At 43.4% G+C, this 19,300-nt stretch overlaps 1 protein-coding gene across 1 annotated transcript in view; it reads right to left on the bottom strand.

The window, feature by feature from the left end:
- Positions 1 to 1,018: 1,018 nt before the first annotated feature.
- The window catches only part of CYP4V2 (cytochrome P450 family 4 subfamily V member 2), a 30,972-nt gene continuing 12,690 nt past the window's right edge, over positions 1,019 to 19,300 (bottom strand). Inside the window, exons 4-11 of the mRNA XM_083169273.1 lie at positions 18,222 to 18,412; positions 15,292 to 15,361; positions 13,682 to 13,808; positions 9,644 to 9,835; positions 7,420 to 7,522; positions 5,582 to 5,716; positions 2,840 to 3,019; positions 1,019 to 1,453 (exon numbers count right to left, since the gene is read on the bottom strand). Coding sequence (XP_083025399.1) covers positions 1,296 to 1,453; positions 2,840 to 3,019; positions 5,582 to 5,716; positions 7,420 to 7,522; positions 9,644 to 9,835; positions 13,682 to 13,808; positions 15,292 to 15,361; positions 18,222 to 18,412 — 1,156 coding nt within the window. The 3' untranslated portion in view covers positions 1,019 to 1,295. The remainder of the gene's footprint in view (positions 1,454 to 2,839; positions 3,020 to 5,581; positions 5,717 to 7,419; positions 7,523 to 9,643; positions 9,836 to 13,681; positions 13,809 to 15,291; positions 15,362 to 18,221; positions 18,413 to 19,300) is intronic.

Genomic DNA, 19,300 nt, shown 5'->3' with positions numbered 1-19,300 from the left:
TCAGGCTGGGGCTGGCGATTGAACCAACGGGGAGTTCTGTCGGAACAGGGCACGAGATGCTTTACTCAGTGGCGTATCTACATTTTGGGCGCCCCCCCGCCGTTAAAGGGAGGGCGCCCAGCCACTCACCCGCCCCTCCGCCCGCCGCACCAACCCCCGCAGTCTAGATGTTCAGATCCGATATATCTGTGGGTACCTGGGGGAGCGGCAGGCGAGGACCGCAGGCGGCGCAGATGGAGACCGGGGGCGCGGCGGGGGAATAGAAAGAAATCCTATTCAAAAGACCGGGCGGCCGCTGATTGGCTGAGCTCTCAGCCAATCAGCGGCCGCCCGGTCTTTTGAATAAGATTTCTTTATATTCTCCCGCCGCGCCCCCGGTCTCCATCTGCGCCGCCTGCCGCTCCCTCAGGTAGCCGTCAATGCAGGTGGGGGGGACGCTGCGAGGCGGCTGGGGGGACGGACGCTGCGGGTACGGACGCTGCGGGGGACACAGAGGCGGCAATTACTTACAGCTGAGCCGGGCAGGGGGATCCGGGAGCTGTCACTGTCAGTACGGAAGAAAAAAAAAAAAAGCCCATACAATGAATCGGCAGCCTGTGATTGGCTGAGCGCTCTCTCAGCCAGTCAGCAATTGGCTGAGAGAGCGCTCAGTAGCCAATCACAGGCTGCCCATTCATTGTATGGGCTTTTTTTTCTTCAGTACAGACAGCTCCCGGCTCCCCCTGCCCGGCTCAGCTGTAAGTAATTGCCGCCTCTGTGTCCCCCGCAGCTTCCGTCCCCCGCAGCGTCCGTCCCCCCAGCCACCTCAATGCCCCCCTGCTCCCTTCACATTGCAGCTAACGTAACTATAGCACTGCAGCCCCCGGCGCCCTCACATGCATAGCGCCCCCCCGCGGTCGCGGGGGCTGCGGTGCTATAGTTACGCCCCTGGCTTTACTAAAGCTTCTGAAAATGAAAATAGGTGATTTGCCGATAGCAACCAATCAAATTCTGTCTGTCATTTCTCAATTGCATCCTAGAAAATGGAGAAGATTTTTATTTTTTTTATGTTTAGTAAATTTGCCCCATAATCTGCTTGTGTGATTCTTCTAGCCAAAACATTTTATTGGGCCTGCGTCTTTAAAGAAAAACAGTTATTTCCTGAAAGAATAAAAACACCAGAAAAAATATTATATACTGCAATTCCTCTCTGCCAGTATGCATACACAATAGGCTATTTACAATTAATAACAATTACATATTTATAGTTCATACAATTAGGCTGGAAGGTCAAAAGGTTTGGGAACAGAGTCAGGTTATCTGTTCTGCAGCTCAATCCATATGCCGTCCTGTGGGCGAAGAATCAGTTCTCCCAGCAAGCGGATATCGTCCAGCTTCTGACTAGCTTTTACTGTAAAGTTCCTCAGGATGGCCGACAAAACCACCTTTTCTTCCATCAGAGCAAAGCGCTGGCCTATACATTGTAGAATACATAGAGAATACTAATATGAGTAAAGATCAGCACTATTGTTATTACAAATGACAATTTACCCACTCTATATAGGCCCTTATTCTTATTCGCTTCCCTCGGACCCAAATTTGGCCCTTGTACCAATATTGTGCCTCTAGGCATGCGTAGAACCCTTTCTGTGTATGTCTGTAAGTAGGGAGCGAGCAAACTCGGGGAGAAGTCTGGTCGCCGAGTGCCTTCAGAGCAGGGGGCGGAGCGGGGCATTGTGGCCTGATAAGGGTCATTGCCATACGTGCATTGCCATACGTTCCCATGAAAACGCATAGCGTGTGTATGGAAATGCGCTCATGATGTGCATGTGGGGGGCGGACAGCTGACTTAACCGGATGTCAGCTGCCCGCCCATATCCCTGCTTTTCTTCGCTCATATGTACGAGTGGTCTAGACCAGTCATGCATGGGTGAGTGCTTTCCACATCATTCGATGGTCACCTACCATCGAATGATGGGGGAGGTTCCCACAGGCATCCGAATGGATGTTCACATAAAACATACGTACGCATGCTGACCGGCCAAATTCGGCGTGCGAATGGGCGGGGCGGGCGATCCATTCGCTAGTCAGGATTTGGTACATTGGCTTCGGCCGGTGCACGGGTCCGAGCGAAGAGATCAGATATAAGGGCCTTAGAGGAAGAGCACACACACATTATAGTTGCAGTATACCCTTTTGTTTTAAAAATGTGCAGGAAATGGGAAAACTGACTTAGATTTAAGATGGCGCCTATGTACACAGCCTAAAACAGGGGTTCCCAAACTTTTTAAATCACGGCACCCTGTGAATTTTTTCACAGAACCCCTAGAATAAAAGTTTCTTTAGAAATGTATGAATAAAGTATTAAATTAAATTAAGAAAATTGTGTTTATATGAAATCTTTAGGTTTAATTATGTGGGAGGGACAGGATTCACTTCTGTTCCTCCACACAGTTCATGATCGGCAGCCACCAGCACTGGCTTTGGCTATTACAATGGCCATTAATAATTTGCATTGGTCCTGCATCACCAATCCAAGGCACCCCTGCAACGGTACCGAGGCACCCCAGGGAACCACTGCCCTAAAAGATAGCCCATCACCCATACCTTAATGGATTATTCACGTTTTCCCATTTGCTGCACAGTTTTGGACCAAATCACCCTATATGTGTGTGTGTGTGTGGTTATAGTGTGTGTGTGTGTGTGTGTGTGTGTGTGTGTGCTAGTTCCAATCAATGAGTATTTTTGTGTTGCAGAAATCTACTACAAATCTATGTGTGTTTCATTTGTGGACTCTCCTCTGGTCTACAAACATTCCCTGAAAACTCACTGTGTTATCACTGTTGAGTAAACAACTCACCAATGCAGTTCCGGAGTCCGGCAGAGAAAGGTATATAAGCATAGGGGTTACGCCCACTAGCGTTCTCAGGAAAAAAACGTTCTGGCCTGTATTCCTCAGGTTCAGGAAAATATTCTGGATCACGATGCAGGGCAAAGGGCACAATAATCACGTTCACATCTTTCGGTATCTTAAAGCCTCCTGCAGGATTACATGACCACAGATAGCACATCATTATTTTTTAGCAGAGATACAATTGAAATATGAACTAGTTAAGTGCTGTCTACCTATTTGTTTTTGCAATTTCTTACAGTTTTCTGACTGTTTAATATTAGTCTAAGCAGTTAAGCTTGGACACTAGTCTTATACCCCTTTCAGACTGCACTTATAAGCCGGTATTTTGCAGTTTTTTAACAGTTTTAAAATGGTAATATGTGCGGTCTGAAAGGTTAATTTAACGTTACCAAAAACCTGGTATTTCCTACCCATTTCAGACCCGTTTTTTTTTTTTTGCTGCCTGAACGGGTCTGAGACGGTACCCAGGCAGCAGTGAGCACTATTGTCCCGCTCCATGGATATCTAATGAGCGGAGATATGCCTCGGACGGGGGAGAGAGGATGCCTCAGTAGGGGGGGGGGGGGGGGGCGTGGTTTGGAGATGTCTACCACAAAACCTGCTTAGACCCAGGTAATATGTGCAGTCTGAAAGGAGCAGAAGACCTGCTTTGACCCATTTTAAGAAACATTTTAAATACCGGGTCTAAGCAGGTTTTGCGGTGTGAAAGCAGCATTAAGGTGCCCATACATGGTACAATTATTGTATACAATTTCGACTAGATCGCATCACATAGGTTTTGCAATGCAATGAGATGAGATCTAGTACAAAAAGTATGTGCAGCACAAACTTTTTGTGCTGTGTGATGAGATGCGTGACGGGAGCGTGCATCTCATCGCACCCAGAAATTGTACCGTGTATGGGCACCTTTAGGCATGGGGCCAGCCTAACAGCATGGTAGGCACTACCCGCATTCTTGTCTGAAAAATCATAACTTACCCCTCCTGCGGTCCCGCATTGTCCATATGCTTCCATACATTGAATGGCTGTGAGCACTGTGATACTTACAGCCATCCACCAAGCAGCATGCTGACACAGTCATTTATGGTCTGTCTGCAGGCTGGGAGGGAAGTACAGAATGCTGCCCAGTTGCTCTGATTGTGAGTAATCCACAATCGGAGTGGCCGGGAAGAACCTTTCTGTCTCCCTCCCAGCCAGCTGCCCATATGCACATAGTGAGCAGCCATGTCCTTTATGTAGTTCCAGGCTAGAGGCTTTAGAATTGTATGGCCTTGGCCCGTTGCCGAGCATACCCATACCTTAAAATGTCACTGCTTAGAGATAGATTAAGAAGCAGGTTGTCAGTTCCACGATCATCATCAGCCCTCATTGATAGTTTTAAAATACAAAGGAACCTAACGTCTTGATTAGCAATTAATTCTTATGCCCTTTTGCATCCATCATTTAAAGCCAGCCGGTTATCGGCCTCTTTGACAATCCTTTTGTTTTCTGAATTGACACGCATTGAGGCTCATGGGCTGGGTGTCGCACCCTCTGTTTCTACTGCACATGTGCACAGATATGCCTTTTGTGCCTTTGATTTACATCTCATGTCAATTGCTGGACACAAGGAAGCCGAACATGTACCTGTCAGGAGGTGGAGGACATGCAGGTGCTCGACACCTGGTGCAAAGTGTGAGTTCATGAAGATCAGGGATAGCTTTGTAATGGCTGAGTGTGACAGTGACTTTATTACCATTGTTGTGTGGCTGCTGCCATCTTTTTGCATAATTACACTGACATTTACAATAGGCTGCAGGAAGTATCTTGTCTGTGGTCTAGGCAGTGTTAGCAATAGCACCTGCAGAACCGCAGCGTCCACAAGTCACCCAGCACCTCCAAGCTCCATGCGGTCTACGGGGGCTATTGCTACGCCACTGATCAGGCCAGATCTTGGGGTGAACACCAGGCGCATGTATTACTGTTGTGCTGCACTACACACATTGGCCCTTATTCTAATCGACATGCTCACCAGGAGCATTATTCTAATCGACATGCTCATGCAGGAGATATACATATACCATTATGCTCATGCTCAACTGCTTTGTGCGAGCGAGCATGGCAAACTGCTTGTTCGCCATCCCGTATGCACCTACCAGTGCGGGCAGAGGGCGGCGGCTATTGACTGCGGCAAAGAGAAAGCCCAGCGTTTCTTGGGCGTTCCCATGAAAACGCTGGGAGTTCCCATTGTACATTCCAGATGACGTGGGTGCAGGGGGCAGGCAGCTGTTGTTCTTCCCGCACAGGGCGCTCGCAGATGTAAGACACCAAAGGTGTCTTACATCTGTGAGCGCTGTAGAAATCATTTGATGGTCGGTGACCATGGAATGATTTCCTCCCTGAACGCAAGCGGCGAATGGATGTTTATGCTAAACATCCATTTGCAAGCCTGCGTGGGAATTCGGTGTGCGAGGGGGGGCAGGCGGCCGTGCGGGCGGCATTAAAATGGTGCGCAAAGCTGCGAATTTCTCAGCTTTGCGTGTCAACCAGAATAACGTCCATCTTGTCTGTACAGCCTGCTCTGGAAGCTATGTACCTATTTGGGTTTCATGTTATGACACGGGCTATCTAAATGTGTCCCTCTTTGAGACATTGTGTTATCTACTGTAGATTACTGATTTCTACGCAAATAAAACCTTGGAGACTTACTAATGGTGCAATCTTCAGTAGTGGTTCTTGCAAAGAATGGGACTGAAGGGAAGAGTCGGAGTCCTTCTTTAATAACTGCTTCAAGATACCGCAGCTTCTTCAAGTCATCCATTGTCACTGGCCGGTCAGACTGACCTAATACAGACAAAAAAAAAATGCCACATGAAATTAGTTTTGGGACATCAAGTTTTAAAATAACTTTCCTTGTGTCATTTGAATGTTTTATTAAGAAGCTTCCATGTTGAAGATGCCTATATATCATTGGCCCAAAAAGACAGATTTGCTATAGTCCCTTACATCTCTCATTGCGGCATTAGAAAATCTTTTTCTGGCTGATTCTTCCAAAACTCACTGGACTGCTGAGCAGTACCCAGTCTGTGTCAATACTGGCCAGCAGGAGTCAGCAGAGACTTAATGCACTGTCACCAATGTAGGGTCTATTGTCTGATCTGACATGGGGCCTGATTCAGACCTGATCAGTGGGTTGCGAATGTTCAGAGCCCTGCAATCAGGTAAACTCCACCCTGCCACAGTCTCCCACACGACAGAGCCATCTGCATTTTTAGGTGACACTACCAGAAAATGCCAATCAGCTTTCGAACAGCTAGTGATGACTATGAATCGCTGGCCTCTGATCAAGGTTTGGCTGATTAGCAGCACCTGTTGCTTCCTGTTATATGTGTGCCCAGAGCAGGAGGTCAAGGGTCCCAATGCTCAAAAGCAGCTGGGTGATAGGCCAGTAATGTAATATTACTTTAGGTGCTGTGGAATGTACCATGACATCAGAATCATAGGAAAATCCTGCAATGCTGTAACCTTGCTTGCCGAGCTGTTAACCTGGTATGCTGTTTACCTGCTACAAAATAAAGACCCAGACTTCATCTATAGCCAGTGTATGTGATTCCTTGTCACATTTGGAAAGTTTAATGGAGGCATAAACCTGATACTCTGATATTATAACCTGCAATTATGCAGCCCTCCTACAACATTTACGAGATTGGCTTCTTAAAACCTCAACATACACCAACACAACTCTAGAACAAATCTTTTTGGACAACTGTGATTTGGTTTGCTTCCTTCATTTACATGATCTAGAAATCTCAGAATCATTGAAGTTAAACCCCCTATTATGGACAACTAGAAGGCATATTTTGCTCCATAACGCTGCCTGCAATGCATATTATTCTCTTCAGCTTCCCATAATTAGGAATCCTAACTTGCTTGACGGCATGGTTGCTCACCTCTTCACGATGTAAAGATTGGCTGCATTAACACCTCAAAAATCCGGGTATCTATCAAAAACTAACATCCCTTAACTTTTGCTATGTGACTCGTGTCTTACTACACCTCTTAAAAAAGATTAGAATAACATTGTGGATACCCTTCTGACATATACTGCACCTAATCATAAGGCAATGTAAATACATTATAATTTTTTAAAGAACTATTATAGATAATGCAGAAATCTCAGGTGCTATATCTAAATCTAAATGGCTAACACATTTTCCTAATTTAACAGTGCCAATATTAGAAAAAGCTTTGGAGTTTTCTCAAAGAACTTTAACTGTTAGTATGTATTGTATACAGAATTATTTTTAATATATTAAATGGAGAGTGATAAACAACCAGACAATCAGCTCCTGTCTGACATTTTTCAAACGCAGTAAGGAGCTGATTGGCTGGCTGTTTATCACTCTCAATTGTGTCACTTTTGAAGCTTGGTGCATCTTGCCCATTATCTGCAAGTTCCTGTCAGTCCATGCTGATTTAGACTCCAGCCCCTTTAATGCTAAGCAGTGATGAGAAGCACAGTCTTTGTTTGATCTTATTAAACTTACCAAAAGTTTCATCCAGCTCTTTTTGAACCTTCTCCTGAACCTCTGGGTGGGAGCCCAATAAAAACAATGACCAGTTTAAAGCAGCAGCTGTCGTATCATGGCCCTAAATATAAAAAAAAAATGTTTATTAGAAATATATATAAAATGACATTTTCCCATAGCTTAAGAACAATATGTAAAAGCATGCCAAAATTATTATTATTGTTTGCCTACTTTAGTATTTTGGAATATCTAGAAAAAACTTCAACCAATCACTATTGTACAATTTTCATTAAAAAGTCAACCTAAAGTTCCGCGGACTTCCTAATAAAAAGATCTTTGACTTTATGGGGGAAATGTAATAGAGTGAGAGATTCAGAAAGTGAGAGATATGGTAAGAAATCTCCATTTTTTTTAAAAAAAGCGGCAATCATTTACACTGCAAAACCAGTTTGATTTTGCGTTGTAAATGATTGTCGCTTTAAAAAAACCTGCAGGTTTCTTACCAAATCTCTCACTATTACATTTCCCCTCATATGTTATATAAAACATTCTGCTGTATATAAGATTATCCATCTTCTTTTGTGATTCATCTATAACTATACCTATAATAACTTTACTTTAGGAAACTTTTCAGAACTTTATAGGAGTTTTCTTTAATGCTCTATATGAAAGTATGAGACTTGTTTGTAAGAGCCTGTTTATGAGTTACCTTCTATTTTTCTATTCTTTAATTCAGGCTACTTAGTTATCCTATCAATCACCAGGTAAGATACCCATTAATGTGACTTTGGGTTCACCAGTCACCAGATAATTAGCATATCACTGGTGGCAGCTGGCTTCAGCGCAGCGTTATTTCTCACATCCTTCTGTGTACATGCACCACTCCCACTGTGCACAATGGGGGTTATTTTGGTTCACTCCCTCTGACAAAATCCTTCTTAGATGGACAAAACCATGTGCAACTCTCTCTGCACAAGTAACATCTACCCCACCTGCAGTGAGCATGGTTTTGTCCATCTAAGAAGAAATTTGCCAGAAGGAGTGAACCAAAATAACCCCCAATATTTCAGGACAGGGAAGAACGCATCATTATATCGATTATATAACAAGGAAAAACAGGTGCAGTTAGGTTTGCAGTTGCATGACAACAGACAACTGAAGTATTAACAAATGGTAATACTCTTAAGAATAAGCATATAAAGACAGATGCTTAGGTGCCGTTTATCTTCTGCAGCTATTTTATGCATAAGTGGGAGACTGAGAAGAAAAAAGACATGTGGAAATAAGTCACACGTGTTGTGGGTAGGGAAAGGACGGAATAGGGAGCTGGGAAGAGGTAAGGAAGATCAAAGGATCTAAGATCAGGAACTAAGGTGCAAGTTGCGTAGTTGTCGCCGAATTGTTCGCAAGGATCAAGGCGGGCCAGGGGCGGACTGCGGCGAGGGCCGGGGTTTCCCATGGAAACGTCCAGCATTTTACGGGCATCCCCATGAAAACACTGGGCACTCCCATGGCTACACAGGTGGGCCGACGCCTGGCGGGGGCGGGCAGCTGACATCAACCGCCCGCCCCATCCTTCGGACAGACTGAATTTTATTTGAGAATCTTCGTTACACATCCCCTCGCACGGTACCGAGGGGAGTCGGCGGCGCTGGGGGGGGGGTTGAGTATTCTGCGGGCAAGCTGTGAGCTTCACAGCTTACCCAGCAAACCAGAATCACCCTCTAACTGCAATCAGGTAAATGCTCAGGAGTTTTCTTTATTTGCAAAGCTCAGTGAGCCTTCTGCTATATTGGAACAGATTACAGATTTCCAGGGTGAGCTTCAGGGGCAGAGTAATGTGGTTTAGGAAAGGAATTGAGCCCCTGTGATTTGAATGATGAATACATAAAGTGAACAAAATGTGTCAGTGAGGGGAAATTATGTTTTTCTTGGATTTTTGTAAGGAACAAGGAGAAATACTGCCTGGGATGTTATGTAAGCACGTGATACAGATCCCACTAGTAGTTATCATAAGAGCACTCTTCTCTGGAGGAACGGAGGGTGATTCCATAGAGAATTAATATAACTCTAGGTCGAGATATTTGATTATTTTTCTAATAATAAAATGTACTTGATGTCATATGTTTTTTTATTTGTGACCAGTAACAGATTTCACCACTCTCAGTATCAGCCCTCTAACTGTATTGAGCCTCAGTTTGGTATTCGCATGGCTGATTGACATAACGTTCTTGTACAGTACCTCAAACATGAAGGTATCCACTTCTTCACGGATTTCCATGTAGCTCAGTGTATTGCCAGCATCGTCTGTTGCTTTTAGAAGCATATCTAAGAAGGCACTTCTCTTGTTAGGCTTTTTGGATTCTGTATCATTGTCGTCCTGTTCACCTTTAGCATTCTCTCTCTTCAATTGTTCGGCTCTTTCTAAAATAGTCTAATGGAACATAAAGATATAACAGCAGTTCAACAGCATGAGGACCATGTACTGTACTTAGAAGAGGCAGAATAGCTGCATTTAGACCTTGCTGGCTACCAGGCTTTAAGTTCACCTGTGACTGTGTGCTCATCAAAATCTCAATAAAATGTGGGTCCGTTTTGCAGCTGAGATTGTCTTAGTAGTGTACTGTATGAGTTATGCTCACACTCACAGGTGTATACACAATGGAAGTAAAATATTGAAAAACAAATATATGGCATATTTATTAAATGGTTTATACGGGAGTGGCAAATAGGTATGCAGGTAGACATTGTCAACTTAAATCTGGTTTCCACCCCATCCACTTTACTGAAACTGCCCTTGCCACGGTCCCCAATGACTTTCCCATTGCTAAATCGAAATCACTTCCCTTTTCTTATGCTCCTGGATCTGTCAGCCACATTTGATACTGCTGACCACTATCAACTCTTCAACACCTTCCATCCCATTGGTCTCCATCACACATATCATTATTTACATCGTACCTGACCAAGAACTCTCAGATTCCACCTCCCCAAGGGCCTGTTCTAAGACCAAAGTTATTGTTCTGCCCCATACCTGCATCCTTACACCTCCCGTCTCTGTTAATAAGATCACCCTCACTGCTGTCTCCCAAGTAAACTGCACTCTTTCCTTTAGTCCCTACATTCTGGCCTTCTCTCAAATTTGCCGTTTTCTCCTTCATTATCCAAAATCTACTGTAGCCCTTCCTTACCCATCTATTTTACTCTGAGTGAGAGTGGGCAATTTTTGACTGCAATACCATCAGGCACCAGATACCAACCAGTACTCAGGAAATCTTACTTCTCTTCACAGATACCGCCCACTTGCCATAAATACCTTGTGCACGGGCATTTGTTTACATCCACTATATAAGACAATCCTCTGACAAGGAACTAGAGTGAAAATTTGTTTTAAAGTGTGTTTTTGAAAAAAATGTTTTATAATTGAAAGAATTTGTCTATGGAGGTCTTAAGATAAGGAAGTACAAAAATAAATAATCGAGCGCTATATAACACTATTGTGGTGATAGATATATATATATATATATATATATACTATATGATTCATCGCGCCCTACGGGAACTCTTAACTCCATCGTGAGGGGCTGCGCCCCTTAACCTGTGTATGCATTTATCTCGTGGTTGAGTGTTGGGTGCAAGGGGGCTATGGGTGGGGAAAGGTGTTTAGGGGTTCGTGTGGATGGGGTGGCGGGTGCTGGGATACTGTGGGTGGTGTAGATGGGATATGAAGCACTATTATGTATTGTACGCTACTGTGCTTTGCTTCCCCTACATGCACTTATGGCCAAACGGGGAGCGGCGTCGCCTGTCACTTGCTTCTGGCCACTCAGACATGGTCACAGGCAGCATGCTGCCCATGATAGGCCCTCTCATGGACGGATAGATGTGGATAGACGGAGCCGAGAGATGGCACTCTATGGGGGGTATTCAATGTCTGTCGAGCTCCTTATTTTTGTCGTGCTTTGTTGTTTTCTCGACGAGAGGTTGGTTATTTATGAGGTCGCCTATTCATTGTCTAGTTTTCTCGACTTGTTGAGCAGAGCTCGCCTGATTTGGTTTTCGGTTTGCTCGACTGTCGAGTTGAACATAACTCGACTTGTCGAGTTACTTTGGGTAAAATCTGTCGAGATAATTCCTGCAGCCTATTCAATGTCAAAGAATTCACCTGACCTCGACTGTTTGAAATCACTCTTCCCTCAAATTTAACTCGACAATTATTTCTGTCGTGACAAGGGAGTTTCTCTTGTTGCATGTTCATAAATTGTGTTAAATGTATATGCAGGATTGTACTAATGTTTGTAGTGCTTATCTTGACTTCTGTCTTTGTGATATTTTGCTAAATATTCCTCTTTTGATTAACTTTACATTTGCTGCATGTTTATATGGTATGCTTTAACCCATTATTCCATTGTCAGCATCAGTTTTCAGCTTGTATTATTACGCATTTGTTTAAATTATTCCATTTGGCATATAAGAAGTATTATCTTTTTTTCTGCTCACTTTTCATGTTCACTGTGCTGCATTTTGCCCATTGAAAGTCTTCTGTATACATGTCTATTTATGTCTACTTCTGGTTTGATCAAACACCTATGTTTAGGTCCCTTGTATCCATGCTGGGACAGAATTACTCAGGATACAATGTTTGTTTGTTGCCATTCTTTTGTTTACTTCTACAATGCAATGCATTGCAATTTACCTCAGAGCTCTCATTCCTGTACTGAGACTTCAGGGAGATACCAGCATTGTGCAGTCTGCTGATTTGGAAATGGTTTTTATAGGAGAATTTTCATTTTTAACAAGATATCTACTTTTATATAATTGACTATAAAAATGAAGCCTATCTCTGACAATTGCCACTTTCCTCTCTAGGGGAGAACTCGACTTGTCGAGCAGGGAAGAACTCGACTTGTCGAGCAGATGAGAACTCGACTTGTCGAGCTAAATTTTCAGTTAGCAAAATGAGAAAAACAAATGCAAATGCTCGACAATTCGGACTGTTACTGGTGGGATTGAAATTACAGTTTGAATAGGCGAGAACTCGACTTGTCGAGCTAAATATTCATGTCGAGCAAAACGAGAAAAACAAATGCTCGACAATTCGGACTGTCACTGGTGGGATTGAATACCCCCTATGACTCAGTAGTGCTAGAATATATATTTATATAAATCAGTAGTGCTAAGGTGTGTGTGTGTATATGTATGTATGTGTGTATATATATATATATATATATATATATATATATATATAATCAGTAGTGCTAGGGTACATTACAGGCAGCAGAAGAGGAGGCACAGAGCAGGGGGAGGCTGCTTACTCAGTATTGGGCATAAATTGGGATAATGCTCACCCCTCTTCATAGCTGCTGCTGCATACCAGGGGTGCTGCTGCTGAGCTTCTCTCTCACATGCATAGTCCATAGGCAAGCTAAAATCTGGCCAATCAGAGGTCACCCTTTACCGCACAGCATGCCAGGAGTTGTAGTCTCTAGCAGCATGGTGGTGGGGAATGGAATGATTTGTAGTACAGAACTACACACTGATCCCAGCAGCCGGCTGTCCCTCAGCTGTGTCAGCTCCTCTCCTCCAGCATGTTCCCTGTCATCTATTCTCTGATTATCACATGGGCAGTGACATGTAGCATGTATGTAGTTACTGTAGATACAGCAGTGTGTGTGTGATCATCACATGGGTGTACCCTTCTTCTTCTCTTGCTATTTGATAGGCTACTCGATCTGTCACTCTATAACTCCACCCATGACTCTGCCCAGCATTATACACACAGTCACATAGGGGTTTATTCTAGTTCATTCTTTCTGACAAAATCCTTCTTAGATGGACAAAACCATGTGCACTGCAGGGGGGCAGATGTAACATGTGCAGATATAATTAGATTTGGGTGAGTTATTTTGTTTCTGTGCAGGGAAAATACTGACTGCTTTATTTTACACTGCAATATAGATCTCACTTTGAAGAAAAAACCCACCCAAATCTAATTCTCTCTGCACAAGTTACATCTGCCCCACCTGCAGTGCACATGGTTTTGTCCATCTAAGAAGGATTTTGTCAGAAAGAATGAACTAGAATAACCCCCATAGTGACAGATCTGGCCAAATATATAAGATATATATATATATATACAGTATAAGCATGTACAATATAATGAAAAGCAGAGGTAACCAAGCACAGATTCCATTATATAGAAGGTGAGGTATAGTTTGATGTACTGTCATTTTGTCTACATGTAAAACACACCAGTATGTGCAGTCAGTAACCTACTAACCTCATCAGTAAACGAATGGAGGATTTTGAGGTTTTTAGCATGTTTCTTCCCATCTTTCAGCCGAGAATACACAAAGTCCGGCCACAACCAGGGCATCCTCTGACGACGCTGTATAATATCACTCATTCTAATTCAAACAGAAAGAAAAAGTTTTCTATTTTTTTCTTTATTTTTCAAACATCAGAAAAAGTTGCTCTGAATCCACTCTTGAGTTTGATCATTTTGATTGACATGGCTCAGGTTCAATATAACTATATACTGGTACATGCTTTGCAGAGTTGTGCAAATTGTTGCAATGAGCATACTGTAATAATGCTAGCCAGTGTGGCTGAGGCCCAGCCGGTATTAGGCTGTGGATTACTGGTCTTCTGGAGACACTGTGACTTGTTCCATGTTGCAGGAAAATTACTATATACACAGGCTTCCTACAGTATTTCTCTCCATGCCCAAAAATCATCCAATATACTTGGATTGGGAATTTTTTCATGCATACTTTATCAGGTATAATTTATTGTGCTTTACTTTTTAGGAAAGCTGTAGTGAATGCTGGGCTAAACTTCTATATGAAACATGTAACATTGTGGGTTATATATAACATTACTGAATGAATTACATATGGAATCTAACACATGTATGCACACCACTGTAGTTGTACATTATACAGCTAAGCACAATTAATGTGTTCCTTCTAATACTACTGTATTGTTAGTGCTGAACTATCCTCCAAGGACCTGCAGATGTGACTCTTACATCTATTGTAATATACCGCTTTCACACAGCACTACCAGGTCGCGCCCAGGATTTTGTACATGGTTCCAACATGGGTGGGACCCGGCAGAGACTCCTTTCACACCAAAAATAACGTCACCGGAGGTACATGCTGAGACTGCGAGCTGGGTTTTACAGCCCTGCTTGTTCCCCTGGTTGAAATGCAGGGTTGCTTGACCTGGAATACTTCAACAGCACTGCTGGCTACTGCGTGTTCAGGTGAAATAACCTGGGATATCGCTGGCAGTGTGAATGGGATATTACATTACGGGGGTCATTCTGGTTGGCTCACTAAGCAGCGGTATTTCGCTGCTTAGCGAGCCTTCTAACACCACCCGCTGGGCGTGTGAATGAATGCCCGCCCCACCCACTGCCCAGCGAATATCCCCGCCGCTTTGCAAATGCATGTTTTGCATAAACAGCCACTCACAAGGCAGCGTGCGGGGTCAAAATCATTCGATGGTCGGCGACCATTGAATGACTTCTACCCTGCTCGCAAATCTAAGTCAGTCTGGAATGACCTAGACTTGTGGTGTCCGGGTCCGAGAATTGGGCGTGCGACTGACATCACCCCCCAGTGCATGAGCACCATGCCGACTATGCGAGTCACACACAGAAGCCCTGCACATGCACATATGAATATACTCATGCATAGAACATAAATCTCGTTCCCCGAGCAAACACGCCAGGCACTGTGCAGACCAGAATCAGGCCCTACATGCGTGTGGTCATTTTCCTTACTCTGTATCTCTGCGTGCTCTGATTTTTTTTACTTCTCACGTTAAATGTTACAATTTAAACAATAAAGAAAATATTAATTTTAACGCTTTTAAAATACATACTCGTAAATAGCTTTGATATATTCAGAATCACTGTTGCTCTGTGCTTGAATTTTCCGACCCATGGCCGTCTCTAAAGAGGGAAAAAGGACATTTGTTTTGTTAGTATTGTTTGTATTGTGCATCTCCTGCCCCAATGTTTTCATGACAATATCACACAATTCCACATCTCAAATAAAGGTCAAACAAAACAGAATGTCAAAATAAGATGTTTTCACTTTACAGATGAATTGTGTAATTTGGCTTCGTCCATAATGACAGTTTTAGAGCATATCATTTCTCACATCATTACCCACATCATCTTACTGCACAGCTGCAAAAATACATTTTGCATTTAGTCATAGATTTGTAAAAAATAAAAAATAATTATATTTTTAAAACTTTAAAGGATAACAAATTAATCCATCAGATTGTATCTTGCTGACCACAGTCTACACCACTGTTAGCAGACCACTGCCATAGAACGTATCATACTGACCACAGCTTCCGCCACTGTTAGCAGACCACTGCCATAGAAATATCATACTGACCACAGCTTCCACCACTGTTAGCAGACCACTGCCATAGAACGTATAAAACTGTCCACAGCTTCCACCACTGTTAGCAGACCCCTGCCATAGAACGTATCATACTGACCACAGCTTCCACCACTGTTAGCAGACCACTGCCATAGAACGTATCATACTGACCACAGCTTCCGCCACTGTTAGCAGACCACTGCCATAGAACATATCATACTGATCACAGCTTCCACCACTGTTAGCAGACCACTGCCATAGAACGTATCATACTGACCACAGCTTCCACCACTGTTAGCAGATTACTGCGATAGAACATATAAAACTGTCCACAGCTTCCACCACTGTTAGCCGAACACTGCCATAGAACGTATCATACTGACCACAGCTTTCACCACTTTTAGCAGACCACTGCCATAGAACGTATCATACTGACCACAGCTTCCACCACTGTTAGCAGACCACTGCCATAGAACGTATCATACTGACCACAGCTTCCACCACTGTTAGCAGACCACTGCCATAGAAATATCATTCTGACCACAGCTTTCACCACTTTTAGCAGACCACTGCCATAGAACGTATCATACAGTTCACAGCTTCCACCACTGTTAGCAGACCACTGCCATAGAACGTATCATACAGTTCACAGCTTCCACCACTGTTAGCAGACCACTGCCATAGAACGCCTCATTCTGACCACAGCTTCCACTACTGTTAGCAGACCACTGCCATAGAACGTATCATACTGACCACAGCTTTCACCACTTTTAGCAGACCACTGCCATAGAACATATCATACTGACCACAGCTTCCATGACTGTTAGCAGACCACTGCCATAGAATGCATCATTCTGATCACAGCTTTCACCACTTTTAGCAGACCACTGCCATAGAACGTATCATACTGACCACAGCTTCCATGACTGTTAGCAGACCACTGCCATAGAACGTATCATACTGATCACAGCTTCCACCACTGTTAGCAGACCACTGCCATAGAACGTATCATACTGACCACAGCTTCCACCACTGTTAGCAGACCACTGCCATAGAACGTATCATACTGATCACAGCTTCCACCACTGTTAGCAGACCACTGCCATAGAACGTATCATACTGATCACAGCTTCCATGACTGTTAGCAGACCACTGCCATAGAACATATCATACTGATCACAGCTTCCACCACTGTTAGCAGACCACTGCCATAGAACGTACCATACTGACCACAGCTTCCATGACTGTTAGCAGACCACTGCCATAGAACGCATCATTCTGACCACAGCTTCCGCCACTGTTAGCAGACCACTGCCATAGAACGTATCATACTGATCACAGCTTTCACCCCTTTTAGCAGACCACTGCCATAGAACGTATCATACTGACCACAGCTTTCACCACTTTTAGCAGACCACTGCCATAGAACGTATCATACAGGGGGTTATTCTAGTTCACTCTTTGTGACAAAATCCTTCTTAGATGGACAAAACCATGTGCACTGCAGGTGGGGCAGATGTAACATGTGCAGAGAGAGTTAGATTTGGGTGGGGTTTTACTTCAAAGTGAGATCTATATTGCAATGTAAAAATAAAGCAGCCAGTATTTACCCTGCACAGAAACAAAATATCTCACCCAAATCTAATTCTCTCTGCACATTTTACATCTGCCCCCCCTGCAGTGCACATGGTTTTGTCCATCTAAGAAGTATTTTGTCATAAAGAGTGAACTCGAATAAGGCCCACAGTTCACAGCTTCCACCACTGTTAGCAGACCACTGCCATAGAACGTATCATACTGACCACAGCTTCTATGACTGTTAGCAGACCACTGCCATAGAACGCATCATTCTGACCACAGCTTCCACCACTGTTAGCAGACCACTGCCATAGAACGTATCATACTGACCACAGCTTCCACCACTGTTAGCAGACCACTGCCATAGAACGCATCATTCTGACCACAGCTTCCACCACTGTTAGCAGAACTTATCATACTGACCACAGCTTCCGTGACTGTTAGCAGACCACTGCCATAGAACGCATCATTCTGACCACAGCTTCCACCACTGTTAGCAGACCACTGCCATATAACGCATCATTCTGACCACAGCTTCCACCACTGTTAGCAGAACTTATCATACTGTCTTCAACCACCTGCACACTGTTGCTCAACCCTCCCTGACTTTTGTCAACAGTACTGTAAAAAGCCACCACCTTCAAAAGCACAAAGAAGACGGTATCCAGTAAATACAGCTGATGCTGTATATGTGTAAAATACAATGGAGGTGATTCAAATGTTCTATGCTCCTACTGCTGGGCATCAATACAAATGGGCTTCTTCAGAGCAATTTCTTATACCAGGCTGCGGAGGTGTAAGAAAAAACGTGCGAAAAGTCCATCAATTCTGACTTACCACATATTATATCCAAAACACAAAGTGTTACATCCATAAAGCAGTTAAAAGAGCCTTTGCCAGCCCGATCCTTGAGCTTCTCAACCAATATATATGATTGCTCATTCATGACTTCCAGGAATTCAGTAAGAATAGCAAAATGGAACGATGGCGTTATCATCTTCCTCCTAGTTCGCCACTTCTCTCCAGTACTGGAATGTGGAAAATGTGCAAATAAATTGATATCAATAAAACCAATAGATCTAAGAACAGTGAATATTATGTTAGTTATTTAATGGTGCAGTATGGAATGTACCCACTAGATGTCCTCAGAAGAGTGTTGCAATACTATTTAATGCAATGATTATGTCACCTACTGTAAGTGTCACTTTAAAATTACAACACTTTTATTGGCAAGCTGTTTAATCAGAGGTAATGTCATTCAGGTGCCAACAGGGAGGGGTAAATCTGGTTAGGAAAAAAAACAGTTTGTATCCCAATTGCACACTGAATGAGAAATATACATATAATAATCAGATAATACAGAGATCTTGGTTGCATATATCTGCAGATATAGGGCTAAGCCCCCAGGCCGTACGTCAAGGCATCTCTGTCACCGGGGGTCCCTAACACTGGGTATGGGTCTGGGGTGTGGGCCCCCAATATGCCGGCACAGGCTGACTACTCCATTGCAGCACACAAATGAAAATTAGTAGGGGTTAATAAGAAGCACATAAGTGCTATGTAAGGAGGTGAAGGTGTGGTTAAAATAATACATACAATGTGATAGGGAAAAACATAAATGTTAATAAAGTGTTAGGGTGTGCTAACCTGGAGCAGACCAGCCATACCAACAAAGAGGGAACCACACTCCCAAACCCATCCCATGCACAATAACAAATTTTTGGGCCTAATAGCCCAGTGTAAGGCCACTTTAAAATTATCATTTTATTTATGTGTTTTAGACCATAGACCATAAGAGATGTATCCTGCACAGAACCAGATATAAAGTGTACAAAATGTATAGAAAAAACAGATCTAGTAATAAGTACTGTAATCCTCCAGAAATTGAATAGACAATATTCATAAACAGGAGGGTT

The sequence above is a fragment of the Crinia signifera genome, chromosome 1 (assembly GCF_055691185.1).
Source record: "Crinia signifera chromosome 1, ASM5569118v1, whole genome shotgun sequence".
Classification (NCBI taxonomy): Eukaryota; Metazoa; Chordata; class Amphibia; order Anura; family Myobatrachidae; genus Crinia; species Crinia signifera.
This window is presented reverse-complemented; position numbering and strand designations above follow the sequence as displayed.